The 20,323-nt window shown below is 39.0% G+C and overlaps 1 protein-coding gene across 1 annotated transcript; it reads left to right on the forward strand.

The window, feature by feature from the left end:
- The first annotated feature begins 1,118 nt into the window (after window positions 1-1,118).
- Window positions 1,119-12,752, forward strand: LOC139475137 (lectin BRA-3-like). Its single transcript, XM_071258396.1, has 4 exons — window positions 1,119-1,188; window positions 7,150-7,330; window positions 7,827-8,068; window positions 12,218-12,752. The coding sequence occupies exons 1-4, from the start codon at window positions 1,119-1,121 to the stop codon at window positions 12,484-12,486; spliced, it is 762 nt and encodes a 253-aa protein (XP_071114497.1). The 3' UTR covers window positions 12,487-12,752.
- The last annotated feature ends 7,571 nt before the right edge of the window (window positions 12,753-20,323 follow it).

Consider the following 20,323-nt stretch of genomic DNA (forward strand, 5'->3'; position numbering starts at 1 on the left):
AGTACAACATGTTCACACATGTTGTCGATAAGGGTAGCCAAGGCTGTATATGGATCAGTGTACTGGATATCCTATAGAAAACACGTACTGTGTAAAAAATGACGTCTGTTGGAAATAGCGTGGGAGACGAAAAGCGAGACAAATACCTTTGAATGTGATTCACTTTAGTTCAATTTCAATTTCTGAAACGATTTATATAGACGGTAAATACTTTTAAGTCACGGGTGTGTGTATCGAAGGTGGCGTTGTGCAAAGTTGCGTCCTTCAGGCGTGCCAGAAGCAATGATCGAGGGTTCGAGTCCCAGATTCGCCCTGATAATTTTCCTAGGTTTGTTAGCACCATACCCCTTTTCGTTGGTTCCAACAAAGTGGTAAACGGCTTAGGTGATCAAGTGATCGATGGTAACTGTTGACAACAAGGACAGTCAGTTGTATTCCCCTACAACAAGCGTGATACAAAACATGTTCTTTTGTCTTTGTTTTGGGGTGAATTGTTAAATTGCCTTTCCTAATCAATTACATCGTACACTGTGCATCAGCTGTCGTAACGCAAATCTGATCTGATCGAACTGATATTTCCACATATGAAATGTGCCAACAGAGGTTCAACTGCAAACTAAGTTACAAATGTATTAACTACACCTAATCTTGCCAGGCTAAAGATTTCCTCAACAAAAGAAAAAAGTCATACACATAAATCAGCACCGGCACAGCAGTATATGCAAGACGCGATATGTAGATGACAGGGTTTTCCCATCAAGTTCTGAATGGTATATTGGTGTTAGTGGGTCATGTGGTATAACGTGCTGCATTAATATCATTCAATCACATTTATACGCGTCAGTGGATATTGAATTATTTCTTTTTACCGTGAGTTCCATTATTGGAAAGTCGGCTTTGATATCAATGTAAAATCCTGGCATTTCATTGGCCGTGACCCTGCTCACAGACAAACACCACAAGATAGATCAATACCATGTGAAACGTGTTTAAGGAAGCAGGTACTGGAACTGTACTGACAATCGCCGAGTCCTCTGTGCATCATTTCAGTTTGTAAGTGTGAACATGCTCAACAAAATATACATCCACACAGTTTAGGTTGGCACTTCTCTTGGATGATGGTTTCTGTGGCATCCTATTCAGCCCTGGTGCTAGGCATGGCGACTTCTTGTTTCACATCATCATCAGGTGTGTATGGTTTTGACATATTTCAGACTGTTAATGATTATAGATGTGGTAAATGCTTTTCCTTTCCAGTATTCCATACCTTGAATATATATTTTGGATTTGACAGAAAACACGATAAATACATTTTCACATAGAAAATATGGCTTTCGTCATTAAATATGAAAATAAAATAAATTTAACACTAATAATTCCTCAGTTTTCGTACATCCGAATTATGACAAACTTGGGTTACTGACTTACATTTGCTGAGCTCTTAGGTTTGTTTGGTTGTTGTTTAAACGCAGCACTCGGCAATATTTCAACTATATGACGTCGGCCTGTAAATAATCGAGTCTGGACCAGACAATCTAGTGACTGATATCATAAGCATTGACCGACGCAATTGGAATACGATGACATGCATTAATCAAGTCTGCGAGCATGACCACCCGATCCCCTTTAGTCGCCTCTTAAGACAAGTATTGTCGCCTCCTATGACAAAGCATGGGTTGCTGAAGACCCATTCAAATCCGGATCTGGACGGATTGAGCGCAAAGGTAATCATATATGATACAAACGTATGATACAATTTTAATTGAACGGCCTGAGTTACATATTGTTTTCTGAAACCAACGGGTACGGGTAAGATAATGACCACTGAAAAAGCCATAGACGATGCATAGGGGATTGGAACTCGATAAGAGGATCCTGATCCAGAAACGCGAATGACGTGATCATACGATCCTTCAACACATATGACATGAATTACCTATCGGTGGCAGCACTGGAAGCCTATGGTGATCACCAAATGCAAAATGTTCACTGTTAATTTGGATTGGTTGGAGAGACTAGTGGTGGAAGCGTTCGCTATTCAAACCGAGGGTTCGGGTTTGAATCCTGCTCATTCTTCGTCACCCCTGAATCTTAACCCGTAAATCACCACTCACTCATCGTTGCTCTAGACTGACCATTTTATTGTCATTTTACTTTTTGCTGTATTTAATAGTCTAAAGTGTATAAAGGGTTGTTATATGAGTGTGGAGTGTGTCATCGGCGGTTGGTCAGGATATACGCTGATATTTTCGTGAACACCTGGTGTCATCACTGTTTTGAAGTGATTCCTAAAAACATGATCATTGTGTAGTCAGAGTCGCGTAAGTAGTCGCACTTATATTTCTTTAGTTATCATTATTGGAAGGATTGGAGTAGTCTTCAATCTACAAAATATACTTCTCAAAGTTTGCTAATGATCTAGTTTTGATCTTTATTATATATGAATCATCCCAGAAATGAAGATTGAAATAACTTTTGAATGGGTAACCTCTGCAGTGCCTCAATGTCACGATGAACGGACAGAGGCATGCAGTCGTTGACACGGTATGCACAAGACTCGTGAGTGAGTGAGTGAGTTGGGTTTAACGCCGCTTTTAACAGTATTCCAGTTATATCACGGCGTGTCAGCTTAATGTGGGAGGAATGCCCGAAGTGATGCAGGTCTCAGACGTTTACCACTTCGGTGAAATCCATGACCACGGGTATGGTGCTGACAAACCTAGAAACATAATCTGGGCGAACCGGGATTCGAACCCACAATCATAGGTTTCTGGCGTGCCCAAGGGACGCAACTCTGCACAGCGAATCGCGGCGCCTTAGACGACTGGGCCACCCGTGCCCCCACAAGACTCTTGAACACCAGTGGTAGGGTGTATCGTTGCACATCATTATCTGAGAGCACAACATCATTTGCTACTGAGGATAGCAACATCTGAATGCACGTATGCCCCCTCGACGACAGAAGAACGTCAAGTTGCAAACGTCGTTGGTATGAGCCAAAGTGTGATCAGCAGGGTGTGGAATTGGTGTAAGATGTTTAGATCAGATACAGAACGGCATGCATCCACCAAACAGCGAGAAACCTTCTCATGATTGCAGCAAGACGTCTTCATTTCCTGACTGCCACCTCACTGCGAAAATCCAGTTGCGTTAACTTTTTAACTCAGACAGTGAGTAGTCGTCTCCTTGATGCTGGTCTCCGGTCACGGAAGACATGCATTCGCATGCTACAGACCCGACATGACAGACAGGCTAGTTTGCATTTGGCAGAAGATCGCGCCATTTGGATAGCTCCAGTACTTTTCACTGATGATTCGAGACTTCGCAGATCGTCGTTCCCGAGTGTGGCGAAGACATATTTCACGATTCCAACTGAAGAGTGAAACAACCCTCCCTTGGCAATCATCATCATGAGAGTCTGAGACGACGGTGCCAGGCCAGCTTTGGATGGCATCACCTGGAACATATGACTGTTGCTTCTCGGTAATTGAATTTGTTTTCGTGATCTCTTGACGTTTCAGTTTTGGTCAGATACTCCCATTTTGATGGGTAATCTTACTGATTATTGGTCACATGCTCTTTGTTGGTATTTTGTGGCACATGACAACTGATTTTCGTTCATTAAACATGTCTTCGCGCAATATTGTCCTTGGCTATTTTAACAGATGCACACAATCTGACGTATTATCTTTTAAAGAGGTGACCCTTAGCAAACTTTGAGTTGTATATAGGTAAATAGGAATTGATAGCTTCCGTTATGGTTTAAAACCTAAGGATCCACTTGACAGTGTGAGTGTGATTTACAATTTGAAGTCACTGCGGTAGTGCCTAATCAATTACATCTATTTACATACAAACCTGTCAACCAAAGACAGTATTAAGTATCAATTCAAATAAAAATGTGGGGAGAAGTGATCCACGACCAGTAGCCAAATAAGGCCATTATATTGAGAACCCGGGATTACCTCAGGGACTCTCTGCATAATACCCCACCTCGATTAACATCAGTTTCTGCCATCGATAGTAAAAATGGCCGGTGAGACAAAACATGCACAAATATACTGACAAAACTGTGGTAAAGATAAACATACTGTGAATGATGTAACCAAGCGTAGGTTTACATATTGGCTTACATGATTTGCAAATGTGCTATAATCATATACAGACAGACAGACACAAATATACACAGGTCTATCAGTATTCACACGCAGTGTAAACATGTGCACCTGAATCTGCGACAATGCTTTCTTTGTCTGTGTTCGATCAGTTTGTGAATCATTGTATAGAGACTCCAGTTCGATCGTACTAATAACTACCTGTGTTTCCGTTGCCATGTCATTTTATTTACTTTGAGCGTGTCTGCAAACTGTCATATATTTTCTGTAACGTCACAACACTTTAAAACTTGTCAATTTATTCTTGGTGAAATTGTTTCAGGTATGTTATACAAACTAAATAACAATAGCAATTCAAATCACATTTTCATGATTGCATTATTCCATATAGTCACACAATTTCACTGAACTGATGAACAGATTTTGTATTGGATCATTAACCAAAATTCGTTTTTTATCCTCCTCTTCTCCAGTTGTGGGGTAGCCTAGTGGTTAAAGCGGTCCCTCGTTATACCATAGTTCCTGTTTCGTTTCCCAACATGAGGACAATTACTCAAGCCCATTTTTGGTGTACTTTACCGTGATTATTGATAAAAAGTCTCTCCGTGAGGTTACATTATTGTGATTATGCGTCACAGACATTGGCATTTTGCTGATATTGGAAATGTAAGTGACTAAATGTATCTATATGGTGACTGTATATGCATGTACAATGTATATAAACCGTCTATAAATCCCTCTATAAATCCATAGTCGTAACAGGCATTGCCTTCGATTCAAGGGCAAAAGGCAGGGCAGCAATGCACACTTCTGTTTATCCACTAAGTATAATATACTGAAGGATTGGAGTAGTGTAACGTGTTCTGTAACAGTCCTTACCGGTGTACTTCATACTAGGAAGATTCAAATTACGAACTGTTTTGTTGATAGCAGCAAGGTATGGCTCTTTACGACCCAGAGATTTCAGATACTTGTCCATGGTATATTTCTATGTACTTTTCAAAAGTACACTTATTCAGTCGAAATGGGAGCAAAAAAAAATCTTGTGAGAACATAATGTCCTTATTCGTACATTACTCAGGGTATCTCAGGGCGAGGACACTTCATCCAGAGGTGTGTGATCATTATCTTGACGAGTCAGCGTATTCTATCCAGTAATCGCCAAGGATATTTATATAATTACGGACACTTGTTGAGGACATGGTTCACCCATGTGCGGTTTTAAGTAGCAATCTTATAAAATACACACAGTTCTCAATCACTTTTACAGAACAGCACATACCAGTAATCATGCAAATTCAAACAAGAATATGTCTATTTTCACATGCAGGGAGTTGTTTATTATGATTCTTATGGCAAACCCATGCAGAAAAGGAAAGACTACTCTGCTGCTTGCGTATATACTATAAACAGGTTGTCAGGGAAATCTGCTATTTACAAGCTGACTGTCGTCAATTCCTTCGTTACGGAAAGCCCACACACGACATTCTTGTTCTGCAAAGACCTAAGGCCAGTCTATGTCAACTGCCTTTAATAAGATTTATCAGTCAAAAGAAATAAGAATTTATTTAGTCAGGTCTCACGAGCAGTATTGTGATTGGTAGCTTGATGTTGTTTTACGTTTGTATCAAACATTTTTCGTTTGGTTATAGTTGGAATATAGTCACATCAATAATTAACATAAGGTGATTGTCAATGCATTCACGTAGACTACAGACAAGTTCTATGTTAACAGGGATCGCAATATACAATGCCAAACAGTCATCTGTACACTCCCTTATATACGCCATGCTGCATTTCTGGGCCAATTTATCATATTATCAAATAGCAATGAGTGATTAGCGTATCGGTGACTAGGCCTTTGGAATAGAATGTTATTTTTACCTAGCTAGCTAGATCGATGACACCGATGACAAATGTGTTTGTACGTGCTTGTTAATAAGATATCAAGAGTGGTGTGAGTTTCCAAGCAATAAGTGCGTTCTATGATATATAGCTATTTAATGAGAAATAGAATGACCAATTATGGTTAAATAAAACTAGCCTAAATTTTACATGCTTCTTGAATGTCACTGTAATATTTCCTTATTGCGGAAACCAAAGAAAGCTGGCAAATCCGATAAAACCGCTTTTGGAAAAGAAAAGAAAAATCCTTAATTTACAACAGAGAGCCCTCTTCGGAATAATTCATGAACATATCTGCTCTCAAGACGAGGATATCTGTAATTATTATATTTAATATAAGCATTAGTGCATCATTATTGTAGAAACTGGGGAACGTGTACAGGCACCCCTATTAAAACCCTTCCTTTGAGTTAGCGTTTTTCCCCTCAGTTGTTCGTAAGAGCAAGCAGTGCAAATTCCGCAATATATACCTCACGTAAAGATCTCTAACACAACAAAAGATTGTTCATATGATAACTTTGATATTACAAAACAAACGACGCGTGACACCTACGGTATTCGTATAATCGAAATCTTTTCTTGAAGTCGCCATTCGGCTTGTCCCGGCATTAGACAGGTGGTCAAAAGTGATGTAATCGCAGCACCGCACTCGAATGCGTTGAATATTTATGCAATAATCATTAGTTGTTACAGCGAAACCTTAACTTCTTCACACTCCATCTTATTTGGACATTTTTGGCAACTACTGGATCCCAAGATCATTTCACACTTGTTTATCCCAAGGATGCTGAATAGAGCCAATGTCAGAAGAGAAAGGAGACAAACGCCTTGGTTTAAGTAAACAAAATTACAACATTTCAACGATGCGGGTGGGCAGTTTCGTCCTGACGAATCAAGGCACCTCTAAACGACGTATCGTCCTCACGAACGGTACCATAATTGTGTAAATTAGCACATCCCAAGGACCATGCATTCCCAACAACGTCTAAATGTGTCCTTCAAGAAACTGTTATGCCGCCCTTGACCATTATGGAACCGCCATACCACCACATCTAACATGAGCGGCGCCGTTGTACTAAACATGTGGTATCTGAGAGCAAATGTGAATATTTTCATTGTTTTCTTCAAGGGGTCTGCCCAGTTGACTTCACAGACACACGTGCTGAGACTGGAACATGTCTGTTCTTCTCTGATACACAGAAGAACTGGTACTCCGCACGATATGACTGTGTTCGACGAGGTGGGGAACTTGTGCGTGTTACTTCTAAGGCCGTTGTAAATGCCAGCTACGTGAATATGGCTTCGAAAGGGTAAGTAAACTTTTCATTTACGGTAACCAAACATCTATTTCCTGTACCTTAACTTATGGATATTCTGCCTTTCCATCTCGAAGCAGAACATGTTTTGTTTGTGTTTGAGGGTTCATTCCAGACTGGATGTAAGTAAAGTCGTGTTCACCATTCTCAAGACGACATTCATAACGGATGAGCTTTATCAGTAACGAAGGAATCAAAGAACGTCAATGGGTTTAGCTTAGCACTCTCCGTTGATGCCATGATACTGTTCGAGTAAAACACATAAATTTGTCGCTGTATATTCTATGAGAAAATTCTTTTGTACCAGCGAGGCATATCAGTAGACGAACGTTATCCAAAGAGAGTACGGGCTTGTGGGTAAAACATACTGTGGCAAAAGTACCTGGAGACAGGTCTATTGCTGCTGCTTTGACATAGTTATTTCAAATGAAATGACGTTTATGTCATCAATGCAGGTGAACAGTTTTTGTCGTGATATTTTCCTCTGCAGAAATGAGATCTACTGGATCGGATTGAATGACATTATCATGGAAGGTGATTATCGATGGCCGCACGGAGATCCATTAACGTGGTCTTACTGGGGTAGATACGGCACTTATCAACAACCCAATGACGATTCTCGTGCACAGAACTGTCACATGTGTGACATCCGCCTAAACATGACCCCAAAAAATAGTTGGCAGGATCGGGAGTGCTCGGATGATTACGCCTACATATGCGAATACTTTCCAGGTAAACGCAATTTCGGATGTCATTTATAAAAGTCTGGAAGTTAATTTAAGGTACCGACGTTTACTTCAATTTCTGAAAAACTATTGGACCTACTCCAGTCAAAGTTGGTATGAGATTATTAAACAGTCATACATAACTGGATATTACATTTAAAGACAATCGGTGCATGAATAAAAATCTGTCTATTTAGCTATCACTATATTGCATCAACAACCAGACCTGTTCGTCACGGGTGGAACGAGCATTCATTGTAACAGCCATCTGCATAATACTACCCCTGCGTCACAGGGCCATATGACACAGTTGAACCAATCAACTCAACTCGAAACGTTGCACGGGAATCACGCACGCACGAATACGGTGTTAGCGTTGGGCGTCTCAAGCAGTTATTTAATAATATTTATCCAATTATTTTTGCATGCTTTTTTCCGGTCAGTGTTATTGACTTGGATGTATCATTCGTTGCCACATTATTATATTTCATGCATCATGTTATCAGGTGTAATATATCATACGTAATTATTGATTTAGACAAATCATTGCTTTATGGTTTCGAAAAAATATTTAATATTTCGTAGATGATTCGAGACTTTCAGGTCTGTTTCGGGTGAAAGAGAATCAAATTCTGAACCAAGAATTGCACGAAGTGGACAAGATCCGATTACGACATGTAATAGAAAACACGAACCTGAAATTCGTAGACGATTCCTAGAAATTCTTTGATAAACAATTTTTTTCTCACGACTTCCACGAACTACAAGAATGTTTGGGAATCAAATAAGATATATTTAAGATTCTTAAGAAATGATTAAGAATATATACGACTATGTAAGAATTCATATCCGTGGTAATTTGGGCTATTATATACATGTCGTAGTGAAACAGGGGTATATGTATTGCACTATTCTTGGTCTCACGAAATGCCCTTGTCGTCAGATTCGGAGTCTGTGCTGTCACCTAAATGAACAACAACAGGCTGGACAGTATCTGGTCGGATACAGTCTTGTTTCCAATACTCTCCCTCCGCTTTGATAACATGTTGCCCAGCGGACATATATAATTTCTCCCATCCCTTTCAAGACAATCTGCTTTTGCTTATGTATATACATTAAGTACACTTTTATAGATATTTGCCATTTGAATTAACTACAAACAAAAGAGTTAGAAATGGTATTAAACTATTAGTCTGTCATATGATATTGTGGGACGTGATATTACAAATGGTTTAGTATTGTTATATGTATATGAAATGATATGATGTGACATGACATGATGTGATATGATATGATAAGTGTTGTGGTGTGATATGATACATGAGGGAATATGATGCAATATGTTATGTGTATAGAAATTGTGTAAATACTGTTTTTTAGTGTACATATTATATGGCTTGCGGTCTTCCAGTGTTGAATAAATATTGATTGATTGATATGATATAAATTGGCATGGAATGACATGGCATTATATGGTATGATATGATAGGATATGATGGGACAAGCTATGAAATTCCGAATGTGTTGTGTGATATGACATGATGAAATGTGATATAATATAGGTGTGCTATATGGTACGATGGTATGTATGGTATGTTATGATATGATAATGGTATATGAAATAGTACTATATAGTATGATCTTAAAATAATTTTACAATATGATATGATGTTGTAGAATATGTTGTATGATATAACAAGTCGTTATATGGTAAAATAGAAATTATGAAATTACAGGGTATGGTATTGTACTGTATGTGTGAAATTATGTGACTGTGTTGAGATGCGTTGTGGAATGACGTGAGGTGATTTGGTGAGATATGTACATAAATTGTATAAAATTGTATATTCTTCAAATTGTACTATAGGCCTGTGGCCTCTTCAGTACGTGAAATAAAGATAGATTGACAATCTGCTTGACATCGGCAAGCTTGAAGGTCTTATTTTGCCGTGCGACCATATTTTTCAAAATCACCCCAGATTAGTTCGATGGGATTCAAGTCACAATGGTAAGGAGGAAGTCTAAGCACTTCGTGACCGTGTTCTCTAAACATGTTGTCAATCAAATAAGAGGGCGGGGGTTTGTTCTGAAGAACCAGTTGGTAGCAGTGAATTTTCTTGGCTTTCGTAGGCCGAGCAATGCAGTTGTTGTCCAACCACTGACATATCTCACCTTTGGTTGAATTTGAGGTTGGACAACGGTTAATAGGATCTCGACAACTGTGATAGGGGAGCATTGTCCATAACAACCAAGGATTTATCAGGCAGTGCCAAGAAGAGCTGCTCCTCAACATAAGCAGTGAAAACCTGACTATTCATCTCGGTATGGTAGTCCCTGCCATCTGTAGATCGGAATCTGAACACTAGATCACACCAAGGGAGGAGACCTCTGTGGGAGCCTGCATGGAGGACAATCAGGTGCTCCTCTTTACCAGCGCTGTGGCTCTCTGGTATTTGGGTGACCATTGTTAAGTCGCTGTGTGGCAGGCGTGAACCCAGGTTTCGTCCAAATAGACAGGCTCATAGCCTTCTTCTCGTTTCTTTTTAATAGTGCGCAAATAATTGATACGCAAACGAATGATGTCTGGTCGTTCACACATTGCTAGTTTCGACCCTTTCGTCTTTTTGTACTGACATCCAAATTTGGAAAGGAGTTTACAAATGGTCCATTTGTTTTAGTTTTCGTGTTGAAATAAATTCATTTTCTCGTGTTAACCGCCGAATCACGTCCCTGACAACTTTCTTATCAAAGGAATCAAACTTTAATTTCCTATCCTGTTTTGAGATGCCCCCTAAGGGATGTGCAGGGGGGCATGTGTTTTTATGAGAGTCCAAAATCTTAACTACGGTTTGTTTGGGAGACTGTAACGCATGAATTGTTCTTTTCATGTACTTTGAAATGTCCAGGAAGGGCGAACGTCTTTCTCTTTCAGACTTAAAGTATTCAAATATTTTAACAACGAAACCTTTCGCATCAGCGGAAAGATGCTTGCGCTGAGACATCATGAAATCTAATGCTAACACCGTATTCGTGCGTGCGTGATTCCCGTGCAACGTTTCGAGTTGAGTTGATTGGTTCAACTGTGCCATATGGCCCTGTGACGCCGGGGGTAGCATTATGCAGATGACTGTTACAATGAATGCTCGTTTCACCCGTGACGAACAGGTCTGGTTGTTGATGCAATATAGTGATAGCTAAATAGACAGATTTTTATTCATGCACCGATTGTCTTTAAATGTAATATCCAGTTATGTATGACTGTTTAATAATCTCATACCAACTTTGACTGGAGTAGGTCCAATTGGTTTTTAGATATTTAAGTAAACGTCGGTACCTTACATTAACTTCCAGACTATAGGTTAACATAATATCTGCTGATGTCCCCTGTCACCAATAGTTTGCCCAATTCAAATGTCTATGGCGTACGTTAAGTTTGCATTGTTTCGAACAAGTGATACATTGTATTATTTTCTTCCAGAATCTGTTGTGATTGCAATATTCTCGTTGTCACATACACACACGGTATGAATGTATAGCTGATCTCCTGCTCCTTTTAAATTATTATACATTCTTTATGAATATTTGGTTGTAGGCTGTCATATTATACTAATTTCCTGTTAATATTAATTTCTGAGCAACATGAAAAGTCAATGGTCTTATAACACCAGTAAGCGTGTGATTTCAAAATAGTGTGAAGATGAAAACAAGGTTGTCTTATCATTGATTTAAGTATAAAGGTAACAAGGTATGTCATGTAATATACTCTTTGTTCATCTGATGAAATGGCGATGCTGACTAGAAGACGCCTAACGGCTGTTTTCAAATATTGATCAGAGCAAGACATGTACGTGTCGTGTTGAAATAGATGATGTAAAGGGAGATGTACAAAATATATGTAAGATTATCTATATTAAGAGATATTAATTTTATTGATTATATTGCACAATTATCAAAATTACATAGCATCTGCATGCATGTTTCTCTGATCAATTTTTTTGTAATTGTTATATCTTCCAATATCAAGCTTAAAGCGTCATGCCAACTATAAGCTGTCATATTGCTATTATGGATTATGCAAGGCCGGTAGTTTTGTGGATTTACTCGATTATATTGTTTCTTGTTACATTACTCGAGATTGGTCCCATTTCTACTACAGATGAAGACCGTGCCATGCACGCAGGAAACTTCAGGCTGAGAACTGACACCAGTAGTCCCGACAACATGGAGATCACGTCAACCCTTGCATGTTCACATCGTTACCAGTGTGCGGCTGCGTGTCTGCTGGAAGACATATGCGATGGTTTTGCATTTAACACAGCCTTGTCTAAATGTTTTTTTCTAGAGCTGAAAGAAAACAGTGCCTCAGAAAGAAATTCTGTTCGTTCAGCGATTGGTGTTAGTAAGGTGTTCATTCGCATTGGATGAGAAATTTACACATTGATTGCAATTACGTGCAGCAGTTTATGGGTAATTGTAAAATATAATTCTCGAAGATTATACAATAAAAATTCGTTTGAAGATTGTTTTGATCGATGTTGCAATTGATGCAACCTCGATTATCCCGTGTATTATACATGGATCATCATTCTATAATGATACATTCCATGGACTCATTCGCCACTGTACCACTGATTTTTTATAAAACACGTCCAATCAAATCACACTGCTCACCAGTCAGCAGTACTCGAATCAATTTTAGGGTTCCATGAAGTCTCAAATACAACATGACCTCCTACCCTTTGTCGCAGTACTCATGAAAAGATAATTCATATAAAGCTTAAGTTCTGATTCTGTTACATATATCGAGGGTTCAGTCAAACGACTGAATTATTTATTTATAAAAACACTCATTCTCATTCCATGACATTGATTTAATGTATGTATTATGTATTGATATAAAATAGATCATTCATGCCTAATTCAATCGATATTTAGTGTCATAGCAAAATGATCAATGAATTGTAGTTGACCCACAATTGACCCATACGTATCTGTACTGGTGTGTAAACATTTGTTATTCTAATTCCTTTCTATGAACTTCTGATGAAGACCTTATTTTGGTGTTACATCATAGGTGTTAACGTTTATTATTCTAATATGCAGGCCCCAGACGATTAGCACTTCGGTGAAACCAACTAGCACGGGTATGGTGCTAACAAACCTAGAACAATAATCGGCTGAGCCGGGATTCGAACCCACAATAACAGGTTTCTGGCTTGCGCAAGGGACATTTGGTATTCTAATTCATTCCAATGAAGATCTTGTGTTAGTGTAAATATTCCGGGTGTTAACATTTGATATTCTTATTCCTTCTAATGAACGCCATATTGTAGTGTAAACATTCTATGTGTGTAATTTAATATTCTAATTCATTTAAGTGAAGACCTTGTATTAGTGTAAACATTTTATGTGTTCAATTTTATATTCTAATTCATTCCAGTGAAGAGTGAGTGAGTTAAACTGCAGTATTGCAGCCATATCGCGATTATTCCAGTGAAGACCTTGTATTAGTGTATTAGTGTAAACATAATATGTGTAAACACTTGATATTCTTATTCCTGCGAATGAAGACCCTGTAGTAGTGTAAACATTCTATGTGTTTAATTTGATATTCTTATTCCTGCGAATGAAGACCTTGCAGTAGTATAAACATTCTATGTGTTTAATTTGATATTCTAATTCATTCCAATGAACACCATGTATTAGTTTAAACATTCTTTGTGTGAATTATTTTTATTCTACTTCTTTCTTATGAACGTCCTGTATTTGTGTCAATATTAAATGTGCTGATGTGCTGTCAAATTATTATATACTATTTACATTTTGTCGTTGGTGTGTAACTGAAGCATTAATGATGTGGCGTAAAATGGAAATCACGAAGTAACTTGAAATGATTGGACAGGAGCTGACAGTACACTTGGGAGATAGGTAAACCTTCCGGTATCGAATATTCTTATTCCTGCGAATGAAGACCCTGTAGTAGTGTAAACATTCTATGTGTTTAATTTAATATTCTTATTATTCATTCCAGTGAAGACCTTGTATTAGTGTAAACATTATATGTGTAAACACTTGATATTCTTATTCCTACGAATGAAGATCTTGTAGTAGTATAAACATTCTATGTGTCTAATTTGATATTCTTATTCCTGCGAATGAAGACCTTGCAGTAGTATAAACATTCTATGTGTTTAATTTGATATTCTAATTCATTCCAATGAACACCATGTATTAGTTTAAACATTCTTTGTGTGAATTATTTTTATTCTACTTCTTTCTTATGAACGTCCTGTATTTGTGTCAATATTAAATGTGCTGATGTGCTGTCAAATTATTATGTACTATTTACATTTTGTCGTTGGTGTGTAACTGAAGCATTAATGATGTGGCGTAAAATGGAAATCACGAAGTAACTTGTAATGATTGGACAGGAGCTGACAGTACACTTGGGAGAAAGGTAAACCTTCCGGTGTCGAATACTCTATAACAACTGTTGATCTGAAAACACGACATGACACAGTGGACGTGGTAATTAAACCCGCTTGGTATGTAGAATCTGAAACAAACGTAAGTCGAACATATTTCAGGTAATATCGCATTGATTGTGTACCCAAGTCATAATTAGCCGAGCAGAATGTCTTGGTTTTTGTTCATTCTTGTAATTGATACGAAAAATATACCAATAAAAATACGAATAATACGCAGTGAAATGTTCGAAATATTTTCGAAATCCAGTCCCATCCTTTCATGCCGAAGCTGAGGCTCGTCCCCGACGCATGACACGATGTTCACCTAGATGTCTCAGAATGTACCTAGGTGAGGAGATACAACACGAGTACCGGTTTCCCTCATGCATTGTTTCCATCACTTTACGACCACACGGTTCATAATCCGGTCGAACTAAGGCAGGCAGCAGTGAGACATTCATAACTTAAAAAATACGTTGGGAAACCCATACGCTTAGGCTGACTGGTTTGATTTTAAAATGTCAAAACTGTCACGGTCTGTTAGATGTAGGTATTTCCATCACATTTCATGTTTTGGTGTATATGTCTCAGAAATTAAAACCTGTTAAATTTAGATTAATACACTTCCACACTGTTTCATATTATGACTTTGACGAAGATACAATTGAAATTGACGCAACAGTTCGAAAGTAACTTTGAACATTAAATACGTTTTATTAAACCACCAACTCATGGCCAGCTAATCGAACCCACATGAACCTGATCAACGTCTATCCCTTCCTTCACATTCGAAGTATTAGGTTCTCTTCTACGGTAATGATTTGCCTGTGAAGTTTTAACTGCTGACACTTTCAAACAATACATTTTTGATGACCGATAGTCACTATAAATAAGGTCACCCACCAATGCAGGTGTCAGACAGTTAACGTGATGCGTGACAAAGACAATGAAGATTATGTTTGACTCCTTATGTGAGTATCGATATCGATAATATGAAGCTTCAGAGAAGCAACCCAGTTTCGATAATGCAAGGAAACAGGTTCCATTGGGGGTAAAAGACAAAACTGTGAAAACAGTGTGGATGGATCACTGAAAATCACTGATGACACCAGGTGTTCGCTGAAAGGGAAAGCATGCCGCTAAAAGGCCTTTTTAGCAGGCACCAGGGCTAAAACAAGGACTGGTCGGCTCGGCGTCCGCAAACTGTGTCTGAACGTGGGCTAGCACTACAAAATCGGCATTAGTCCGGAAGAAGTACAAGATTACACACAGACACACACACACACACACACACACACACACACACACACACACACACACACACACACACACACACACACACACACACACACACACACACACACACACACACACACATACGCACACACGTCGCTCTATAGGTTGAATTAATAATCTTGAACGCGACGCTAAATCCCATTTCATCTCACCTCACCATTTATATTTGACATCATTGCATTTCAAATTATGCATGAATCGCATTCGGTACCTGTGGAAATTCTCGGTGATAATTTATTGTAATTTTTGTAAAGTAACCTGAACTTTTTCACATGGAAAAACAGCTTTTCGATTTACATGTATATGACTCCACATGAATGAATTTATCTTTGCGCCGCCATTAACAACATTCCAGCAATATTACGGCGGGGGCACAAGAAGTGAGTGAGTGGGTGCTTGAGTGAGTGAATGAGTGAGTGAGTGCTTGGGTGAGTGAGGGAGTGAGTGGTGGGTGGGCTTGGTGAGTGAGTGAGGTGGGTGGGTGCTTGAGTGCGTGAGTGAGTGAGTGAGTGGACACACAAATGAGATGAACATTTAAACTCCTCTGAACACAGTAGACACATGCGTATAATGCATATATAAATTTCTCTGAACACAGTAGACACATGCCTTTTATGCATATTTAAACTCCTCTGAATACAGTGGACTCATGAATGCAATTTATACGCCTCGGTGAGTGAGTTAAAATTCAACGTCGCATCGTCATTATTCCAGTCATATAGCAACGAGAACAAGCTGATATGGATGCAAGTGAGCCAGGAATACAAAGTCATATATAAAACATCTTGGTCAAACATGTTTAGGCATTATAGAATTTAAAAGTGTTTGAAAACGTCTATAGGCCATCAATTACCAGCAACCACCTCACTGGAGATCGTGAGGACGTACGGTGCCTCTGCTTCCTGTATGATACCGTAGCAGGATTTACGTCAGCGCATTAGCTGGTGGTGGTTGTGCAAAACATTACCCAATATTACAAAATGCTCGGCAATGATCATGAGTTGGCTTAAAACACTGGTTGGTGGTAGTTACGTTGATTATTATAGAAATTACGTGTCACACAAGGGGCTATCTCTTTGTAGTACTTTAACCTCCTAGCAGTGCCTTCAATAAACTCTGTTCATAAAAGCATGACATAAAACTTTGTGGAGAAGTGAAAAATGTAACTCGACTCCGTTGTTGTTCTATTCTTGTTGAATGTGTGAAGAAGCAGCAATCTTTGAATCTCTTATCCATCAGTCAGTTAGCAAATGTTGAGGTTGCTGTTTCAGGACATAAGACTCTAAACTCCAGTCGAGGCATTGTTCGCGACAGAGCTCGATGCCTTTCTGACATGTCCGAACAAGAAATTGTTATAGAGTTGAAGGATCAAGCAGTGACAGCTGTAAAACAGTTTACTAAAAAAGATCGATGGTGTTATCGCTCCCATGAACACCTACCTTTTCACTTTTAATCGAATAACCATTCCTCGTTCAATTAAAGCTGGTTATGTTAACATCGGAGTGGAGATGTATGTCCCCAGTGCACTCTGATGTTATACTTGCCAAATGTTTGGCCATGGTTCCAAATCCTGTAATCGCCCAGGGGTTTGCCAGCGTTGTGGTGGTAAACATGACATCAACGGACGTACGGCAGATGCTAAGTGCGTAAACTGTGATGGCCAACATGAAGCCTGGTCAAAGTTCTGTCCTGTATGGAAAACTGAGTCACAGATATTGAAACTGAAACACAACAACAATATTTCGTATATGGAAGCCCCAAAAAAACAAGTTACTAACCAGTTACCATCAACTATTACTTATTCTGGTGTAGTGTGTCGCTCTGTTTCCACTTCTTCAATCGAATGTCAGACTGAGTTTACATGGGTTCACTCTGATCAACCTGTAGAAACAACAACTGTCATTCAGCCCATCAAATCCGATTGTCAGCCCAATACATCATCTTCTGAATCACAGACTGATTCACAATCTTTACCAGTTAAAAACCAGGATATGTTCATATGACAAAGACATAAAGAAAAAACTAAATAGACAACATCTTATAACATCCTCTCCTTCAGAGGTGCCTGTCTATAACTCCTTTGGACCTTTGGATATGGAGGTAATTCCGTCATCACAGGCCAGTGCTAGGAGTTCATCTTCTTCATGCTCGCGTGTGGGGTCATCTATTCTGCCGCCATGACTCAAACGCATCATTTGATTCAGTGGAATTGCAGAGGACTGAGGAAACACTTTAATGAGATACAATTGCTAGTTCAGGACTTTAAACCATCAGCACTGTGTCTCCAAGAGACATATCTTAAGAGTAACGATGTATTTGATTTAAGTTAATATAATTGCCTTCATTCGTTTTCACCTCCAGGTAATAAAGCTACTGGGGGTTCCCCTATATTGACCAAGCAAGGCATCATCCATAGCACTGTTCCACTCAATACAAATTTTCAATCTGTGGCTGTCAGACTTACATTGCACTTACTTTGTGCTCCTTGTTTATTACCCCGTCGAATACTCTTCAGGAAGCTGATCTTCAGAATCTCTATGATCAGTTACCAAAGCCCTGTATCATCATGGGCGATTTAAATGGGCATAACCCTCTATGGGGAAGTCCAAATACAAACAGTAAGGGAAAAGTGCTTGAAGACTTTATTTCTGACAACAATCTCTGCATATTTAATGACGATTCAAACACTTATTTATATCCTGCTATAGGTACATATTCAGGACTGGATCTGTCAATCACAGATTCAAACCTTTACAACGAATTTGAATGGTCAGTTCATGATAACCTCTGTGGGAGTGACCATTTCCCTACCATATATTTACAATAAGAAAACATCTCTTGTTCCATCACTTGCGGCATGCTTGTCATGATCATGTGACTTTTAGTGACACATCCACAGTTTTCACAGTTGTTTTGTCTTTTTCCCCCAATGGAACCTGTTTCCTCGTATCATCGAAGCTGGTTGGACATTCTCTGAAGCTTCATATTATCGATATTGTACGTGATACTCACATAAGGAGGACTCATCCATTATAGATGTAATATCTGATACATTCTAATGTGAAGGAAGGTATAGACGTTGATCAGGTTCATGCGGGTTCGAATGGCTGTCCATGATTTGTTGGTGGTTTAATAAAACGTATTTAATGTTAAAAGCTTCTCGCGAACTGTTGCGTCAATTTCAACTGTATCTTCGTCAAAGTCATTACATGAAACGGTGTGGAAGTGTATTAATCTAAATTTAACAGGTTTTGATTTCTGAGACATATACACCAAAACATGAAACCCGTGAAGAGTCCGGGTTAGAATAGGCCTTCAGCAACCCATGCTTGCTGTAAAAGGCGACTATGCTTGTCGGAAAAGGCGACTAACGGGAACGGGTGGTCACGATCGCTGACTTGGTTGATGCATGTCATCGATCCCAATGGCGTTGATCGATGGTCATGATGTCAATCACTTAAATGTCTGGTCCAGACTCGATTATTTACAGACCTCCGTCATATAGCTGGAATATTGCTGAGTGCGGCGTTAAACAACAAACAAACAAAACAAACCAAAACATGAAATGTGATGGCAAATGCCTACATCTAACAGACCGTGACAGTTTTGACATTTTAAAATCAAACCAGTCAGCCTAAGCGTATGGGTTTCCCAATTTTTTTTTTTAAGTTATGAATGTCTCACTGCCGCCTGCCTTAGTTCGACCGGATTATGAACCGTGTGGTCGTAAAGTGATGGAAACAATGCATGAGGGAAACCGGTACTCGTGTTGTATCTCCTCACCTAGGTACATTCTGAGACATCTAGGTGAACATCGTGTCATGCGTCGGGGACGAGCCTCAGCTTCGGCATGAAAGGATGGGACTGGATTTCGAAAATATTTCGAACATTTCACTGCGTATTATTCGTATTTTTATTGGTATATTTTTCGTATCAATTACAAGAATGAACAAAAACCAAGACATTCTGCTCGGCTAATTATGACTCGGTACATGTTTTGTGAAGTCACGCACCTGAAGTCATGTGAAACAAACCAGATTATACGGTTCTTTAATAAGCAATTCCTGAAAATGAGGACGTCATGTTCGATTTTACATCCCGCGACATGATTTGACATCTGTTCACTATGTTGTTATGTATGACCCCATAGTGAATTGGGTCTCGGAATACGTCCGCAATGACACATGCTGTTCATAAGAGGCGAATAGAGTGACCAATAGGTCAGGGTTGGCGACTTAATTCAACCTCGCAATCTTCATAATATCAATGATTGTTCGTCGCGTCCACATAGAAAAGAAACTACAACAATTTGAAAAGACTTTCTCAGAAGCTGCTAAATCCAAACCTCAAGACAGGATCATCGAGAGATCGGTTGTTATCAAGAATCTGTAGGTTCACACAGACGAAGTAACGGACCCACAAGTTACAGTTAACAAGGTAACGGCTCTTATCAGGGACGGTTTACACCTACCAGACGTGAATGTCTGAGGGGAGGTGAG

The sequence above is a fragment of the Haliotis cracherodii genome, unplaced genomic scaffold, assembly GCF_022045235.1.
Source record: "Haliotis cracherodii isolate W230 unplaced genomic scaffold, xgHalCrac1.p SCAF_3, whole genome shotgun sequence".
In the NCBI taxonomy this organism is placed as follows: Eukaryota; Metazoa; Mollusca; class Gastropoda; order Lepetellida; family Haliotidae; genus Haliotis; species Haliotis cracherodii.

Excerpts from the sequence above, each read along its gene's own strand:
- LOC139475137 (XM_071258396.1), top strand. The coding sequence starts at position 1,119 with ATGGTTTCTGTGGCATCCTATTCAGCCCTGGTGCTAGGCATGGCGACT. Across the intron at positions 1,189-7,149 it reads TTGTTTCACATCATCATCAG|GGGTCTGCCCAGTTGACTTC; the intron begins GTGTGTATGGTT and ends GTTTTCTTCAAG. Across the intron at positions 7,331-7,826 it reads GTGAATATGGCTTCGAAAGG|AAATGAGATCTACTGGATCG; the intron begins GTAAGTAAACTT and ends TTTCCTCTGCAG.